Source organism: Lagopus leucura, unplaced genomic scaffold (assembly GCF_019238085.1).
Source record: "Lagopus leucura isolate 7727_CA_CO unplaced genomic scaffold, USGS_WTPT01 Super-Scaffold_100159, whole genome shotgun sequence".
NCBI lineage: Eukaryota > Metazoa > Chordata > Aves > Galliformes > Phasianidae > Lagopus > Lagopus leucura.
In genome coordinates, this window is record NW_024962335.1 from 7,798,050 (window position 1) to 7,816,256 (window position 18,207).

General features: G+C 40.9%; 1 protein-coding gene and 1 non-coding gene across 2 annotated transcripts; one reads left to right on the forward strand and one right to left on the reverse strand.

Annotated features, from left to right (window-relative positions):
* Positions 1–213: 213 nt before the first annotated feature.
* LTA4H (leukotriene A4 hydrolase) lies at positions 214–13,934 on the reverse strand. The gene is made up of 19 exons (XM_042890439.1): positions 13,755–13,934; positions 13,073–13,203; positions 11,513–11,633; positions 10,880–10,948; positions 10,094–10,198; positions 8,830–8,882; positions 8,064–8,136; positions 7,614–7,754; positions 7,431–7,454; positions 6,359–6,429; positions 6,136–6,247; positions 4,447–4,591; positions 4,260–4,363; positions 3,879–3,949; positions 3,207–3,261; positions 2,779–2,874; positions 2,138–2,220; positions 1,072–1,176; positions 214–704 (listed from the first exon to the last, which is right to left on the reverse strand). Exons 1-19 carry the CDS (start codon positions 13,905–13,907, stop codon positions 584–586), a joined length of 1,833 nt encoding a protein of 610 aa, XP_042746373.1. The 5' UTR covers positions 13,908–13,934; the 3' UTR covers positions 214–583.
* A 265-nt stretch (positions 13,935–14,199) lies between these two features.
* Positions 14,200–14,271, forward strand: TRNAD-GUC. The gene has a single exon. It is a non-coding gene; the product is annotated as a tRNA-Asp (tRNA).
* Positions 14,272–18,207: the final 3,936 nt, after the last annotated feature.

An 18,207-nucleotide genomic window follows, 5' to 3' on the forward strand; every position in this document is an offset into this window, starting at 1 on the left:
CATGAGGACTGTTGACCAGTGACTGCACTGTCTGCTATTTTACCACAACTCCCAGAATAATCTTCTCCATAACCCTGCCAGGAACCCAAGCGAGACTGACAGGCCCATAATTAGCAGGCTTGTCTTTTTGTATTTCTTGAAAATTACAACAATGTTTGCCAGCTTCCAGTAAATAAGAAAACTATTATTTTGATACAGATCAATACACAGACAAGCGAGCAATAAAAAGATTTATTTTTCAGCTGTCAGATACTTGAAGTTCTAATTGTATATTGCTATGAAAGAGAAAGCTGTGCACAAAGAGCCACACTCTTTCCAGGTTTTTAAATCCCATGACTGACAAATGACAACATCTCAGAATATTTTTTTTCTGTGTTCTACCAATTGCTTGCAAAGAAACCCTTCTCCTAGTTCCAAAGATTTAGTGATTTTTGCAGTATTACACGGAGTTGCAAAATAGAAAGTACCAAATTTGATCTAAGTAGTACCAAAGCAGCAGAACATTTTACGCCATCATCAAGCATGCATACAAACAGTTTGCAGAGTCAGCAATAAGAAAATTTCAAATGAATCAATAAGTTCGTCACTGCTCCAGCTTCAAGTCTTTGCCCACAAGCATTGATGTGACTGGGTGCATACAGGCTTTATGCTCCAGGAATGTCTTGACAGCAAGATCTCGAGACTTGTCAAAATTGTAAAGGTCCCTATTAAAAAAACCAAAAAACAAAAAACAAAAACCACACTTTATATACTGTTATGAGAAAAGAAAAAAAGACTATGGAAGAAACAAATGACAGTACAATGGCTCAATGAATATTTTCTCAAGGCTTTACTTTCCTCTTGACAGCTTCACATTTAGGGACATACTGGGGCATAAACTTTAACCTATTTAAAAAAAGCCAGAAAGTGGAGAGTGACTCTGAAGATAATCTTGTTTGCAGCATATAGAAAATTCTGTGCTATATCACTATAAAGCATAACATAATGCATATACAATATCTAGAATTACTTATCCTGTTTTACTAAAAATGCCAACAGCGTGAGCTTCCACAACCTGGACATTACTTCTACCTGAACAAGGGTCGAGTAAACTTCATCCTGCCCTGCTCTGTTGCCATTTTTAGAGCCAGAGGAATCGCTTCTTCCCACTTGGACTGGATGCAGAGGCGCAGCCATCTGGAACAAATAAACAAACAGAACTTTCACTTGCTGCAGTTAGTCAGCTTGATTCTGCTCCTGTAAACGCCCCAAGCGGTGCTGCTCATGGGAATGGAATTCTGGCATAATTTCAATATAAAATATTTAGTGCCTATATGGCATGGTACAAAAGCAGACTTTTCTATGTTATATGAACGAAATGCTTCAACTTCTCTCCAAGACGTCTGATGTTTTTTTCCTGAGGCAATGTATTTCTATTATATTACCGCAGCATCCGCTTGCATCACTCTGAACTGAATTACACAGCACTTGTCACATGGGACCTAGTTATGAAAAAATTCAAACAATAAAATAAAAAACCTGCAAACAAAGCCTCACTACCAGCTGGCACATATTTGCTTTAAGTATGGGAAAACGATATTGCAAGAAACCAGGGAAATACTGGTTGAAATACTGGTTGAAATACTGGTTGAAAATAATTAGTTTTTTAATAAGGAACAAAGACCTCTAAGTTAGAGGTAAAGCAGAATAACTATCGCTCCTGCAAACGTACCCAGTACACAACAAAGGCAAAATATGTGAGTCATCATGATATTTGAAAATGACTACGACCTCAAAGATACATTGTTTTTAAAAGCAAGTGGCCTATTTTAACAATATGTAAATATCAAGTAGAAGTGGTAAGAATTGAGACACACAACTAAAGCCTCTCCTACCTGTTTAGATACTTCTTTTGATATTTACACTTATTTTAAGAGACAGAAGCTCTGTAATAGCAGGTGCTTGCTCTACTAGACTACATTTGCCCAACTTGTAAGTAACAATACCACTTTGGTAAGCATGCTTACAAGCACATACAAAACATAGGGACAGCTGCGTCAGTTCAATGAAACAGTATGGCTCAAACCATTTATGAAGCAGGGCAATTTGTTTTATGAAAGCATTTAATGGTAGAAAAAGCATCCATACTAGAACAAACCTGAATCGTATTTCAGAATTGCTTATAGCATTGAAGTCATACACTTGCTGCATTCGTTTGACATGCGACAACGGCAGAGGAGCCTGAAAAAGGCAATTGCATAGGCAGAATAAGGCAGAGGCACACCTCAAGCCACATACCTCAAAAATAAACAGGATCATTCTAGAGAACTGAAGTTACATGGGATTTAAAAACTTTAGCTGATAAACTTGTTCCTTTCACCTTTTCAGAGCATCAGGGAAGGGACAATGAGTAATCATTAGCAAATTCCCACATTCAGTACTACCAGCCATTTCAAATCTTCAAGTACATTCTGTTTCATTAGCAGCTTTTATAGCTTATTTGCAGGTCACAAACTTCAATTATAGAACAAATTCAAGCAACTTCTAATATTCTTTTTATCTTTCAATCCAAAATAGCCCGTACATCCCCAGTCAGCTGGACAACCAAACATCATCAGAGAGGCATGGCTGAATGTTTTAGTGACTGTGCACAGTGAGAGCAGGTTATTACAGCAAGACTTTAAAAAAAAAAAAAAAAAGAGAAAAGAAAAGAAAAAAGAATTTAATTTCAAAGAACATTTGAGCCTCTATAACTGCCTTAGCGATACCAGAAGCAGTACACTCCAGCCATGCATTTACCTCCAGGAGCAACAGTGCCAAGAACTCAATCAACTGATGAGATGATATTCCCTTCAGGTCTGCTGAGCTGAATGAACCCAGATCACTCTCTTTTGCCTAAAAGCAAATAATTTCTTAGGTTTCTAATAGATATTCCTAAACACAAACAGGTGTAAATTCATGTTTGAACATCTGCATATACATGTCACATAGAGCTGGCTGGATGCTTTATTAAAAATGTACTGCACTTCACATACAGAAGCCATAGCAAATTCACAGATTCCACAATGAAAGGCTACTATGCGTAACGCAAAACCTCTGGCAGCAATACTATCATCATTAACAATCTTTCTAAGCAAGTAACAGATTTCAGAAGAGAATGGTTCACCCTGTATAAAGAAGACTATTTCAACGTACAGAGACCTCAGTTAAATTCTTAAACCACTCACTTTGATCCATCTTTGGCTCAAGGCAACACAGGCATTTGTTAGCGTCATATCATACCTGTCAAAGATTATAAAGAAAGGATCATACCCAGGAAACAAGATGTTTCTGCAATGTTTTTACAAGATGCTTAGGAATTATTTGCTCGTGGCTCCACTTCTTTTTTTTCTTCATTGTAGGCTCCAATTCAATATTGCAATACAATTTACAATTCAATACTGGAATACAATTTACAAACATACTATTCTCATAAAATGTATTTTTGCCTTCGTTACAAGCATTCTATGCATAAGCGATGCCATCTATTGATCCCTGCACTCCTAAAATGATTGGTTAGTTGAGCACATGATGCTTTATTATTTGCACATTACACAGTGTAGAAGAAAAAAGAATATTGTCACAACAAACTGTCAAAGAAAAAAAAAAAAAAAAAAAAGATACCTTTCCTGGCAACTTCCAAAGCAAAATGAATTTCCAGCGGAATTAAGAAGAAAGCAACTTCAATAATGCTTTTTTTTCTTACATAAAACATGTATCATTTTTTACATAGCACAAGGTCATTTTCTAATAGTACATTTGTAAGAAGACTTTCACCCTGACTACAAACTGTTGTATTATCATTTGGAATATCAGCAGCTTTGGAAGGAATAGACAAACTGTAACAAAATGTAGCTTACGTGGGTTTCACTGGTGGCATTCCTGGAGCATGCAGCCAAGAGTTCCAGTCTACTTTATCAAGAATATCTACCTATGAACAACACAAGTTCTTAGTGAATTTTAAGAGTCATTTTTAGACAAAAGCATGCCCTATGAAACCAGTTTCAATTTTTTTTTTAAAGTACCTCCAACTACCATGCAAAACATTCCAGAAATAAAATAGAGAGCAAACCGACCCACAAACATCATAATGCAAACCTATCTCTGTAAGATTGCAGACTGCATAATATTAAGACCCTGAGATAAAAAGAAGAAAGAAAAAGAACTGGTCCTTAAAAGAAGTTAATTCCTGAGTTGCACCATAGTTTGACATAATCAAAAGGTTTTAAATACTACCTAACCTTATCCTTGAAGTAGGAGTACAAGAACGTCTTCCAGTCGTCGGTTACTATGCTCTTATAAGCAAACTGCTGTATGTAAGCCTTCAAGAAGCCCATGAAGACATCTAAGAATTAAAAAGAAACAACCCTTTCAGTGTTTGAAATTAACATGGAAAAGAATTATTTATGAAGCCTAACTAACGCTTACTGGGTCCTCCAAGAAGTTGCTCAAGGTAAAAAAGCAAGGCAAAGCCTTTCTCATACGGAACAGATGAATAGGCAACATCAGGATCTACTTCATTCAGATTGGGGACGAGGTTACTGATGGGATTTTTATCTCCAAGCGTATTTATCTGCAACAAAAATTAAAAAAAAAAAAAAAATCACAGCTAATCCTATTTATAAAGATATCATCCATCCAAAATAGAGACAGCCCAAATCACTGTCTCAATCTTTAAGTTTTTCTAAAGTTTTGAATCTGTGCAGCTTACTGAACTTCTTCTCATTTTGCTCTAAGAATGTCCAACCACGCATCAAACAAAAAGACATTAGGATCAATTACCTCATGTTCCCAACATTCCTAAGTAGTTAATTACTGTCACGCATGTTGCAATCATGAGAACTTAGGGATTATTTATTATCAAACTACTTGTTTTAAGTAGGTGGCATAAAAGGTTAAAAACAAAAAAACAAGTGGAAATAAAATAGGTAAATTGCATTATCAAATAGAGTGAGAGGCAGCTATTTTGACACAGACTGGAAATCTGAAAACTGAAGTTTACCAATGCTACCTAATCTAACAAAATTTATCATCCTTCTTAGATAGTAATAGATTTGCAAAATGTTCAAGTATAATTCAGTATACAGGAGAAAAGAAACAAAAACCGTGTATTTGTATTTGGCACTGGTGATTCTGATGGTCATGCTTGCAGATAAGCTTGAGGATCTAAGGGACATAATTCAATGATGGGACCCAGTAGGCTGAACTGATGGTTGGATTGGACGATGTTGAAGGTCTCTGCCAACCTACATGACTCTATAGTTCTTCAATTTTGACAAGCTTTCAGCTGCTTACTAGTAAGTGAACAGGTGACACTACAGTTTATCCATACCCAGTTACAACCAAGAGAGGCTAGAAAGAATTTCATCCTTATAAAATAGCTCAAAACATTGCAAAAAGCTTTATTTATTTTCTAAGCTAATTATCTTGGGAAGATAACATACCTTGGAATCAAAGTTGGGCATCCTTTAGCAAGAAAATGCTAAGAAAGCTCACATATCTAGACAAGTCTTACTCCTGGGAACAGTGAAATCAGCTTTATTTTAATTACAAAGGCCACTCTGAAAGTAATGCTTCCTACATTGTTATGTTGGCACACAGCATCAGAGGTGGATGTTGGTGGTGTGGCAGCAGAGGTTGAACCTTCCTGCCAACATTCTGTTACATCTTGTTGCCATGAGACAGATGGCAGCAAAGGGGCAGTGTGACAAAACAGCATCTGACAAAGAAGTGCATACGAAGCAAAGGTGTGGAACTGAATTCCTCCATGCAGAAACAAACACACTCGTTGACATTCACTGATGTTTGCTGAGCGTATATGGAGACCAAACAGTGGATGTGAGCACAGTGAGGCATTTTTTGGGTGATGTGTTCCAGCAGTATTGCTACTGGTACAGATTTTTAAGAATGCAGCATGCAGGCTCTTGTTTCTTGCTGCCAAAAATGCACAGCTAATGGTGGTGACTATGTTGAAAAAACAGTGTTTTCTAGCTGAGAATTTGGTCCATCCAACAGCGTTATTGTGCTTATGGTATCTCTTGCAGTTTCACAGTCTTACTTTCAGAGCAACCTGTGTAGGTGCACACCTAAAGTTAACAAAATCTTGAAGACATTTACCGTATTCTGCAGTTCCATCCATCCTCCTAAGGCTTTGAAGTGTCTGAACTGCTCACCAAACAACCGACCACCAATCCTGCGTTCCAGATATACAGTATGCCCCTCATTCAGCCTGGAAACATACTGATAATGTCAGCAGTGGTAGGATGACAAAATGAATTTCACTATTCTCCTTGCAGATTTTTTAATATATATTTTGCCTTGTGCTGAACATCATACCTACCAGAAATGCTCCCATGTTTTGTTTGTTACCAAGTTTCCTGTCCAACTGTGAGAGATTTCATGAGCAATAACCTAAAACAGAAAAAGACAGATTTACTTTTTAGACTCTCTTGAAAACAAATCCCAACAGAAAGGAAAAATCCTAGCAGGATTACTGCACTACATTCCCAAGGTCAACAGATAGTCAAAGATCTGTAAGTTTTTCCATATAAACATCAGTTGGAGTGCAATCAAACCATCATGAGAAATAATTCTGAATCTGTAGCTTGCAAATCACAGAGCCACACTGATCAACAAAAATAATTCTTCTGATAGAACTGTTCAGGTACTTGTTTGTGAAATCACATTACAGAGCACTGGACACATGTCAAGTAACGGACTAATATTACTTCCTCACAAACCTGTTTGTCTGCTGCAGGGCTGGGATGTTCTAAAGAAGCAAACAAGAAGAAAACAGTTGCCCCCTTGAAGGATAATGAATGATACATTAAAAAGTACCCATGTCTAATATTTCAGTGCTCTTGGGACAACCATCACATAAGGAATCATATTCATTTTTTAAGGCAGTGTATCAGTCTAGTAGAGAGACCTATCAGATAAAACAGCTTCCAGAGTACTCAACTTACTGGACAAAATTAGAATTTATTCAATCTGTACTCATGATTTTCACTTTGCAAGTAAGTCATACACAGTGCAAGTTCTAACTCATAGAGGCAGGTATACTGAAGAAGTTGCCTACAAACAATTTAGAAGAAAGCAACTTAGTTGTGATTTTTAAATGTATCCACGTTCCTATATAACACAGGACAGGAAAAAAAAAAAAGCTAATGAGCAGCTGACTTCAGTCCCCTATATATTAAGGAGGATATGTCATTTTCATCTGTTCATCATGCATAATGGTTATTTTAGAATTTATTTAGAACTAAAACACACTGTGTGAGACTTTTTGTATCACTGTTAACTTTTAATTCTCCTGATGAACAAGAGACTAAGTTTTCAGATATTCAATACAAAGCTTAGATGCAAATTCAAGCTATATTCTAATTGAAGACATGAACTTATTTTGCACTTACATTTGATAGAGATCGATCACCTGCCTACAAAAGAAGAAAAAAAGGCAACTGTCATTTCAGGTAAAGCTCAAAATATACCACACAAATCCTTCTGGACAAAAGATGGCCTGCAGATAAACATCCATCATATGATGGATGAGTAAACTCTAAGGAAAGCTTGACTTTCACCATTGTTACACTTACCAATAGGGTTGGAGTTACAAAAGTAAGGCAAGGGTTCTCCATACCACCATAAGGAAAAGAAGGTGGTAAGACTAACAAATCATACTGTCCCCATACATAAGGTCCTGCTAAATCTTCAGCTGTCTGCAGCATAGCTTCAGTCTGAAAGAAGAATTCACATTAGTTTATGACACAATTTCTAACTACAAACACTAGAGAAGTTATAAGCTACTGACCACACACTGCATTCTCTCTCATCTCGGAATGTCCCACATGATAAACAAGTGAAACACTGTGCAGCAATAATTATATTTAGTAATAGTTCTGTGTTGTGCTAGAACAGCAGCATTTTTGGGGTAGGAAGAGGAGAAAGCAGGGCTACAGATGAACAAAACTCTAAGCTACATCCTGTTCCTTTTTCAATACTAAGTAAAACAATTAGTTTAGAAAACATTTTTGTTAATTACCTACCTCAGCAAATTCGTAGGCTGATTTATCCACCAGCTCCTTTTCAGCCCACACCAGTGTCCTTGGACCAATCTTTCTGTTGGAAGTGAAAATGCCAGTGAGAACACTATGAACTGGAAAACATTCTATGGGAAACTAACACAGAAAGCACACGTTAATGTGCTCATGGGTAACCCATGATGTTCAAGAACTTTGTTACAGAATCTTCCTCTCCTTTTTCTCTCCAATGCTGAAGTGACACTGGAATCGGCTTCAGAAAACAAAACAAACCACAGTCATCTACAGGACAAACAAATAGGGAATGCATTTACAGACATTAAAATGCTGCTAAGCCCTATTTCGCAGGCATTGTTACTGGTTGGATTAACACATCCTGAAGCCTTCATTTTCTGCCTTTTGTACAACAGTAGGCTTATTTGTTACTAGAGAAAAAAATACATTTTTCCTTGAGCTAAAAGAAGCTCTCAGTGGCTCCAATCAGTTCTAAAATCTTCATAGTTGATCTTAATGCAAAAGTATACTGAACAGGAAAATGATGCAAGAGTGAATCAAGATTTCAGTAAGGTGAAGTACTGTAGAACAATTCAGTTTCAGGATGAAGAGAAAGTTCACTTCCTCACAGGTTCACTGAACCTCTCAGACTTTTAGAAACTAGAAATTTGATCAAGTGACCAAAGAAAAACTCATAAAAATAACAACAAAAATAAAACCTGTGAATATTTTTTTCTTAACCGCTATTAATATTTATACTTTGTGCAGATTCACTCACCTGCTTTCTAAATCTCCAACCACTAAAGCAATTAAGTAGGAAGGTATGGGAACCTAAAGGAGAACATTAAAAAAAAAAATTACATTATTTAATGCAAGCTGCCAACATCATTGATTCAAGCAAAATAAAACAATGGTACATAAGGTAAGTGTACACGTTTCCTCTATAGCTTTTTGCCTTACATTATTACAAAGGTACTGTTATTTCTCTCCAAATGATATTTCTTCATCTACAAGTATTTGTTCCATTCATCTTTCATACAAAGGACACCATTTTTTTTAAGTGTTATTTCTGCTTGAAAAGGAAAAAAAAAGAAATCTGTAGCTATAAAGGCATACAAAAAAACATCACTTATTTGGTAAGCATTCAAAAGAAAGTCAGTTTTCCAAATGAATTCCAGTACCATTAAGTCATATTTGTTTTCATTTCAGATATTAACACAACATATTCTGGAAAAGATTTAAGTCCATTGACTTGTGTTATAGAGAGGTTATTAAAAGATTAACAACAAATTCCCACATTTTGATGCCTGATAAGTTAGGATCAAGTTCTGAAATGACTTCAACTCTCAACAGCTTTTGTGTCATAAATCCATTTTACAGAGATTGCTCTCCACTATGCTTCTCCCAGGCCAGGATCAAAGGAACAAAAGCTCAACATATATACATATCCAAGAATTTGATGAATCTGATGTTATACGTTGTGCAAGTCCACTCGACTTATCAGCAGCATATTTCTAGATAACGTACAACGAACACCAAAGCCTTATACACTAGACCAAGAGCATAAAATGTTTTTGGCTCTACAGAGCAGGTACAACACTGTACTGAAGCTCACAGATGAGGAAACTATTTGTTTTCCTCTCTTCTCTCAGGTTTCACGCAGCAGCCAAATCAATCCAACAGCAGCTGCAGTTCAGAGGTTCCACTCCTCTCTCCAGCCACCCAAGCCCATCTCACCATGCCCTTACTCAGACCCTCACTCATCCAGATCATTTCCCTTTGCTTAATTGTTTTTCCTGCCTGTTGAGCAATATGAATGAGGCTCACTAGGAGATCCCACAAACTCCCGCAAGACTGTAGCCTGTAAGGCTGTGAGAACAAAAGCCAGGAGAATAAATTGAGACAGCCATGTTAGGAACAGTGGAATCACTGAACTAGCTGCACTACATAACGAATCTGCAATCTTTAATTAGTTGGAGATGCTTTCCATAAAAGCAGTAAGACCTCAGGCAGCCCTTTACTTACTAGCCTGCAGCACTTACATTCTGACTGAATCTGTAAATCTTCCGACTGCTGTCCTCTGGGTCAGGCATCTCTCCATCACGGCCAGCACTCATAAGAGCCACCAACTCTTTGGGAACAGATATCTGAAAGAAGGCATTGCGGCCATGAGGAACTCAGCTGGCATACAGTGTTACATAATATACTAGAAGCAGCTGGAGCAAAGACAGTAGCCCAGATGTGTCCTATTGGAAAACTTTCCCCCTCAAATTGAAAATGTTGCTTCAGGGGCTGGTAATACTGAATTAACCAAAAGGACAACCTTCAACAAGTGTTCAAAGTTTCACTTTCTTTTGACTACTGATCATCATAGTGCACGTCTCCTTTCTTGCTTCTTTAAAGCAACCAGATTATTTACACCAACACTGCAAAGATACCCCAGCTACGCACCAGAACACGCAATTACTTAATGCATACAGGAAAGCCATTTCAAGTTATTTTTTACTTTGCAGCACTTTCTGTTGTTTTGCTCTCAGATTTAAAAGGATTCTTTTTTCTACTCCAACACTTTTTTCTCTTTTTAGAAATAAAGATACACGTGAATGATGAAAAGATGTATATAAATAAAATGGTAAAGCCAGAAGTGTCACAGTGAAGACACACAGTTTTTTGCCTCTTACAGTAAGTTAAAAGTCAATATTCTCTGTTTTCATTTCAAGCCACTGATTTTTTTTTTTTTTTTTGGCAGCTACCACAAATAAGTAAATAAAAACCACACACTGTAATGTTTGTCTTTATTTAGACAAAACTATCTTAGGTTCACCTACCTCAGCATAGTAAGTTAGTTTCACAGCAGGTGTGTCTTGGCAAGGAAGAATGGCTCTGCAATGGTTAGCCTAGACAAAAAAAAAAAAAAAAAAAAAAAAAAAAAAAAACTAAAATGTAACTATTTTCCCCTGCACAAAGGACTGGAAATAAATCAAATTAATGTACTGTATTAGAAATCTGTACATCTTCTGCAGAGAATTAACCACAAACCAATACTTGATGATTTGTAGCCTATGGCAGTTTTCATAATTAAGGATTTTTTAAGGAAATAATGGTAGGTAAGACATCAGAACCACATGTGTTGGTTGCAAAGGACTGGGAAACCCATTCTAAATGTTCCTGTTTACACAGCAGGCTTGGACCAGCTGACATCCAGGGGTCCCTTCCAACCCTACCATTCTGTAACTAGATGTTTTCCAACAAGAATGCTGGAGGGAATAAATCAGTTCTGGACTTAGTAAATTGCAAACATATAATAAACTCCCAGCAATATGCTGACTGCAGTGTTTTTGTTTACAGCCTTTGGCACATGCAGTTATAGGCTGCTGTACTTTCCCCTGTTAGACCTATTCCCCTGCTCAGAAACTGAGGGAATTACAGGAATACATAACAAACAACTAAGAAACACCAACCTGGCACTGGCTGAAGAGAAATGGGTGTTTCTTCCCGGAAGTTTGCTCTGGTGTAAACCACTGGAGAGCTGAAGACTTTGGAGAGCTTTCAAAGGAAATTTCAATAATTGCTTCTTGTCCCCTGTACAGTAGAGAACACTGTCAGCTTTGACATGACTTGCAATCGCTTCTGAAATTCCTCTACAAAGCTTTCTGGAAAACAGTCTGCCATACAGTCTCAGAAGCACCGAGAACAGTAAGAACAAACAACTTCCCATAATACACATACACACCATAATAATGAAGAATTTGAACATTCTTCAAATGCAACCCTTAAGAAGAAAATTGTTATAATCAGTAATTTCTGCACAGAGAAGTACTTGCATCTGTTACCTGAAAGTTACAGGCTACACAAACTGCTCCTGGGAATTAACAAACCAAACATATCTCAGCACAAAATCCAGGTAATCAGTGCTGTTGAATACCAGATAAACTGACCAGGTACACATATCTAATTTATAACTAACATTCCAAAGTACGTATCTGAGAGCAAAAGAAAAAGCAATCTGTACTATCATAAGGCACACATGCTCACTGAACAGTCAGCCTTTCAGTTGTAATTCTTCACTTTCCTATCATCGCTTTATTTTGATTTCCAAGGAAGACTATGTCTAACACGAGATTATAAATGCTTACAAGCAAGATTAGTCTCTATTTGTGACTTTATTGTTGCTACAGTGGAAAAAAACCAGATCGAAGCCAAACAAAAGAAACAACTCTCTGTACCTCCACTGTCACCTATTTGTTCAAGGACTTAATTCTTTCAGTTTGACATTCATTCACAAGCATTTCCCCAGAAGGGACAGATGCCTTATTACATTCCTTTTTCTTCCACAATACTACAGATTAAAGATGAGTTCATAGAGACAGGAAGCATTTTGTTTCTTATTGTTTCGCATTCAATTTCCTGGACAATTTAATTCAAACGAAAGGACCTCTCCATAACTCACAGCTTTGGGCTCTAGCAGGTGAGATGGTACGGAGTATTAACAACACAGCAAACAGCCAAAAATGTATCAACTTGGCAATGGTTTTTTATTTCATGCTACTTAGAAGAAGTAGATTACAGTTACAAGCCCCTCTTTTCATTCTACTTGGGCTAGGTAACACAATAAAGATTTTGATATTTGAGAACACATTGGTATCTAATCCCAGGTGCAACCTGTAGTTTTTAGGTAACATGGGGTCCTTTGCATAAAGGAAAGGAAAGCAGCCTGTATTTCCACAGGCTTCATCCTGCAGCAACTCATCCAGAGTGCAGAGCAAGGAGGACTCCTGCAGAGAAGCACCAAAACACTCCACCATCCCATCATTTGAAACCCTGGATGTGGGTACAGACTCCTAAAGGTTTGCCTTTCTACTGAAGGCCAAATATGAAATTCACCTACGAGATCACACAGCAATGAAACTCACCACTCCAACACGTCCCTTTGCAAGCTTTACCCAAAGACTCCACAAGCAGCAAAGCAGCTTATGCAGCATGCTTTGGAAAGCATTTGAAAGAGCAGGCACAGGGCATACCTTCTCATCTCGAAGGGGAGCGTGATTTCCAGGGGGGTCCCCTTGAAGCTGTGCTTTTCCCCAAAAGCAAATTTTGCATCCTGTCCGTTTGCAGTCACTTTAAATATTTGGAGGTCTTTTGTATCCAAAACCTGGAAGGAACTGAGTAGCGTTAAGGACTGGCACGGCCTTCCTCGTACCTTTGTACCTTAAACACGAGTCTGCCTGAAGAGGGAAGCATTTACATTTCTCAAGCAGAAATAGGGAGGCAAAGCAAGCACGCTGGGCGCTGGGAACTGGAATCTGAGGACAGCAGTGCTGAGGTTAAAGGCTGGGAGTCTGCAAGGAAACCAAGCATACAAATCCCAGGAGACCCAAACCTGGCTTTGTTCAACACATATAAAGCTCACGAGGCTCGCACTTTTAATTGCATACTCTGCGAAAATATCTGGCAAAGGACAGAGGAAAGAGCCGTAAGCGCAGCTTTCTAATAGCTTATTCCCACTCCTTCGCCATTTTAAGGTGAAAACACCGCGTCCCCTCGGGGACGACACGAAGGGAAGAGCAGGCAGAGCGGCGAGGCGGCGGCCGGGGCTAAGAAACAGAAGAGCCGCGGCGCTCCGAGCTGACCCCGCACCCCCACGCTGGGCCCGCCCGCAGCGCGGCGGTGGTCGCTCCCTCCCTCCCTCCCGCCCGCCGTTACCAGGCAACGCAGCGCGTCCCGCTCGGCGCGCGCGGTGAAAGCCGCCGTGCCCCGCAGCGCGTGCGCGCCGAAGTCCACGCGGCAGCGCAGGTGGAGGTGGCGCGTGAGGCAGCAGGAGGGCGACGCGAAGGAACTCGGGTCCGAAGCCGCCATCGCTCGCACGCGCTCTGCGCCCCGAGCGGCAGTCGCGGGCCATGCCGCCGTCACCGCCCCGCCCACCGAGGGCAGGAGCAGGGCGGCGCGCGGGGCTCTGGGAAGCGTGGTTATGCGGTCGGTTGGAGGGGGCTTCGGCAGCGCGCGCGGAGAACTACAATTCCCATAGAGCATGGCGGGAAAAGGGGGAGAAGGCGAGGCGAGTGTGGAAACGTAACCGAACCAATGGAAGCAGAGCACAGCATACGGGGAAGGGATGTAGTGGTTGCTGCGAGAACGCCTCTCGTACAGTTCCTCGTTAGTATAGTGGTAAGTATCCCCGCCTGTCACGCGGGAGACCGGGGTTCGATTCCCCGACGGGGAGGTACGCAATTTTTTGCCCCTTCGATGTAAAAAGTAATTCTTTGTGAAATCAAGGCTGCGGCTGCTGAAAAAATAAAAGCCTCCTGGAACAGTACCCCAGTTTTAGGAAACAGATATGTACAGAAGAAAATTATTCCAGTCCTCTTTGTCCACCTCTGTCAGGACTGGATGGACTGCCTGATTTGTGGTACAGCCTGCTCAGCTACTTATCTAACTAGCGTGCGGGAGTGTACTTTTGTACTTAAACAGCTCAAACAGCTTTTGCAGGTGAAAGCCCTTCCCCTGAGAATGCATACAAATATTGAATCAGCGGTGTTATAGTTGTATGTAAATGACTAATTAATAGTAGAGAGGATGGACTTGAAAAATTACTAACTGTGCAAGTTTTGTGTACGGGTACAGCATAGATAGGTAGTGCTGTTTGGTGTGCTTGATTTGTGGGAAACCACCAAGCACCCAGGCTTGTGCAAATGTGAGATAAATAAGCAATGCTTCTCCTGAGTGTGTGATTATTAACCTATTGCACATAAACAGTGAGTCTGCTTTTTGGACATAAATGTGGTAAGACTGAAGATTAGTTCTGACACAAGGTTTGGCAATGCGGGGTGATTGCTCCTGGCAGGACATTGCAGAACCCACGGGTGTGAAATGCAGGCTGCAGAGCATAACCCCCAAACTGTGGTGCACAGCAAGGCAAAGGCCATGGGGCACCTGGAGCACCTCACAGCCTCAGCTGGGTGCAGCCTTGAGAGGACAATGCAAGCAACATGCAAGGAAGAGGTGAGCATCTTCTTCAAGCACACAGGAGCTTCGCACAAACCTGCTCTAGAGCATCCAAGTAGACCGACTGAGATCAGCCCAGCAGGAGAAGAAGGGGATCTCAGCAGGCCTATTGCTTGCGTGTATTGCAGAAGGAACAAAAACTGATCTCTGTTTTGCAATGTCTAAATATTCTTCCATGCCCTCTTCCCTTTCTCAAAATCTGCACACATGCCATTGGAAGCTGAAAGAAAGTGCTTATCTGTTTATTTCAAAGCTGAGAATGGACCATAAAATAAGATCTAAGAAGCATTTAGTAGCTCGTATATGTTGGCATCAAGTCAGGCAATTTCAGTTGTCATAAGGCGATAATGGATTAGAAGAGTAATTCCTTACAAACAGAAATATGCTGACAATGCTTTGCAGGCATAAAAAAATCCTGCAGGCACTTCCAGACCTGCTTAGTCAGGGTTCCTGTGTTCACATTATGCAGGGCACATGCAGAGCTACACAAGAGACAAGCTGCTGTACAAGTGCAGCTTCTACAGTCCTAGAGAACCAGTCTCCTTGAAGCATGGGCAAAGGTAAAAGGAAGGGTGCCGTGAAGGATTTTACAAGGCTGGCCCATTTTCACCTTACCAAACGTTCAGTGCACACTACTGGCTCATGTCCAGCTTCTTATCCACCAGGACCCCCAAGTCCTTCTCCACAGGGCTGCTCTCAAGGAGATCTTCCCCCAGTAAGTAAAAAAAAACCTGGGATTGTCCCGACCCAAGTGCAGCACCCTGCACTTGGCCTTATTGAACCTCATTAGGTTTCCGTGGGCCCATTTCTCCAGCCTGTCCAGGTCCCTCTGGATGGCTTCCCTTCCTTTCAATGTATCAACTGCATCGCTCAAGTTGGTGTCAACTGCAAACTCGCTGAGGGTGCACTCCATGCCATCGTCTGTGTCACTGATGAAGATGCTGAAGAGCACTGGTCCCAAGACTGCTCCCTGAGGGACACCGCTTGTGACTGGCCTCTGCCCTGGCACAGAACAACCCTTTGGCTGCGTCGAGCCAGCCAATTCCTAATCCATTGAACAGTCCATCCTTCAAATCCACACCTCTCCAATTTAGGAATGAGAAAACACGGGTTCATGAGAACTAGGGAGTTTTATGTTGTTGGTTTCTCCAAGGGACCTTTTAAACTTGAAAATGAGAGTAATATGTTCATGTTTTAAGCCAAGTTGAAGATAAGTTCTGGCAATTAATTGTTCTAAGAGACACATAAACGTAATGAGCTGCCAAAAACATGCTAGTTGCTTTGTCACTCAGAAAGAACCTAATCAATAAAGGGAGATCGGTTAAAGCAGAACAAAAAAAGCATTTCTATAAATGCTCTGCAGGACTGACAGAAAGAATAGACCCAAGAAGACATGCACCACATTGGGTGCCGTTGTACTGTGTTGTGTGGGTGTCAGTCAGGAAAGGTTTGTCTGTTGTTACCAAAACTTCCGAATTTTGCAATGGTCAGAGCTGTGGTTGTTCTGTATTTCTTCATATGTGAGCACATTTAAAGCAATTAACAAGTAACCCTGAAATAATGGCTTGCTGTTTTTGATAAAATTATTTGGCTTTTATTTCTTTTGATTCAAAAAATGGTTGATAATCACAAAGGCAGAAGGGATGACAAAAATGCCATGAAAGGCAGGAGTTTTTTTCTGTAGTGAATGCAGAACAACAGGCATATTTGAAGGGCATTCCACCCTCTCTTAGTGTTATAAGATGTGCAGCAAAAGGGTTTCTCTGAGGCTGTAAAATTCAGTATTTTCAAAGTCTAATGGGCGCTGCAGCCTCCTTGAGCACAAAGAGCCCTGTCTGCCCCCCCACCAGCCCTATGATGGGGCTAGCCCTGGATCTGCTCCTGGGAAAACATCTGCATAAGGACAACAGCTGGTCTATGGGCACTGCCACCATCTCTGCTTGCCTCACATGGGACTGAGGGGCTGCACCCATTTGTCTCGCTCTAATTAAGATTAAGAAGCAACAGTTCAAATGTTGGTCCAACCAGTTTATTACAAATCTTAATCAGGGAGATGGGGAAGGAAAGGAGGGCGATGGAAAGGATAGGAAAGAAGCAAGAATTGCATAAAGTGGGGATAGTCACCACCAAGATCCAGCAGCAGTCCCATTGCATGCCATCTCAATGGTCCGAGGCAAAAGTGCAGGGGGAGAGCAGCAGCAGCATGACCAGCCTTGGGCAGCGAGCAAGTAGCAGGAAGAAGCCGCAGGGTGAGACTGGGAGGAAGCAGCAGGACTCAGGTAGCAGGCCCGGGAGAGTCCGTCAGCATACAGGGCATTCTGTAGCGAGAGACCTGATGGCAGACAGCTTTGTTCTGCTTCTTCAGCATGCAGGCATCATGTTGTGAGGAACCTGTTGGGGAAGAGCAACAATAGCATGGCCAGCCCCAGGCAGGAAGATGGTGCAGCACAGAGCAATTCCAGCAGGGAGAGAGGCAGGTCTTCCCATGTCAGAAAACCCCTTCTTCTTCATGAGGAATTTGTTGCCAGAAAACCTACTGTCATGGTTGTAGGTCCTCTTTTTATCCTTCTTCTTCCAACGCGGCTTTCCTGGGCACTGGGTAAGAGTAATGTGCAGTACCCCCTGAGAGGGCTGTCTCCCTCAAGATAAGCCCACACAGAAGACTGCTTCCCAGCCATTGATCTGCAGTTTATCTCTCTTTCGTTGCCCCGGCCTTGTCCGTCTGTGTCCCTCAGACAAAGGATTTTTCAACCCTTGCCCAGGACTTGTCTATCAGTGTTCTCCAGACACAGGATTTCTCAACCCTGGTCAAGGACTTGCTTGGACTCATTCATCTGTGTCCCCAGCAAGCTTCGAGGCACTGGCATAAAATAATAATCTCTTACACCATTGGAGACAGTGGCAGCAGGGCGTCCCCAGCCTCCAGGAGCAGCCGTCTCCCACAGAGCATGATGTGGGGTCTGCAAGCACAACGTACTGCTGAGGAGTGAATGATCGAACCCTTTCGTGTCCGTTTTCCAGGTCTGGACCTCCAGGTGGTGCATGTTGCTGCAGCCCTGTTCAGATCAGCACAGCAACACTAATGGAAGCCAGGTGCAGTGCTCCCATACCCACCAATCAAAAGCCACCCAGGCCAGCATCAGGCATTCAATCC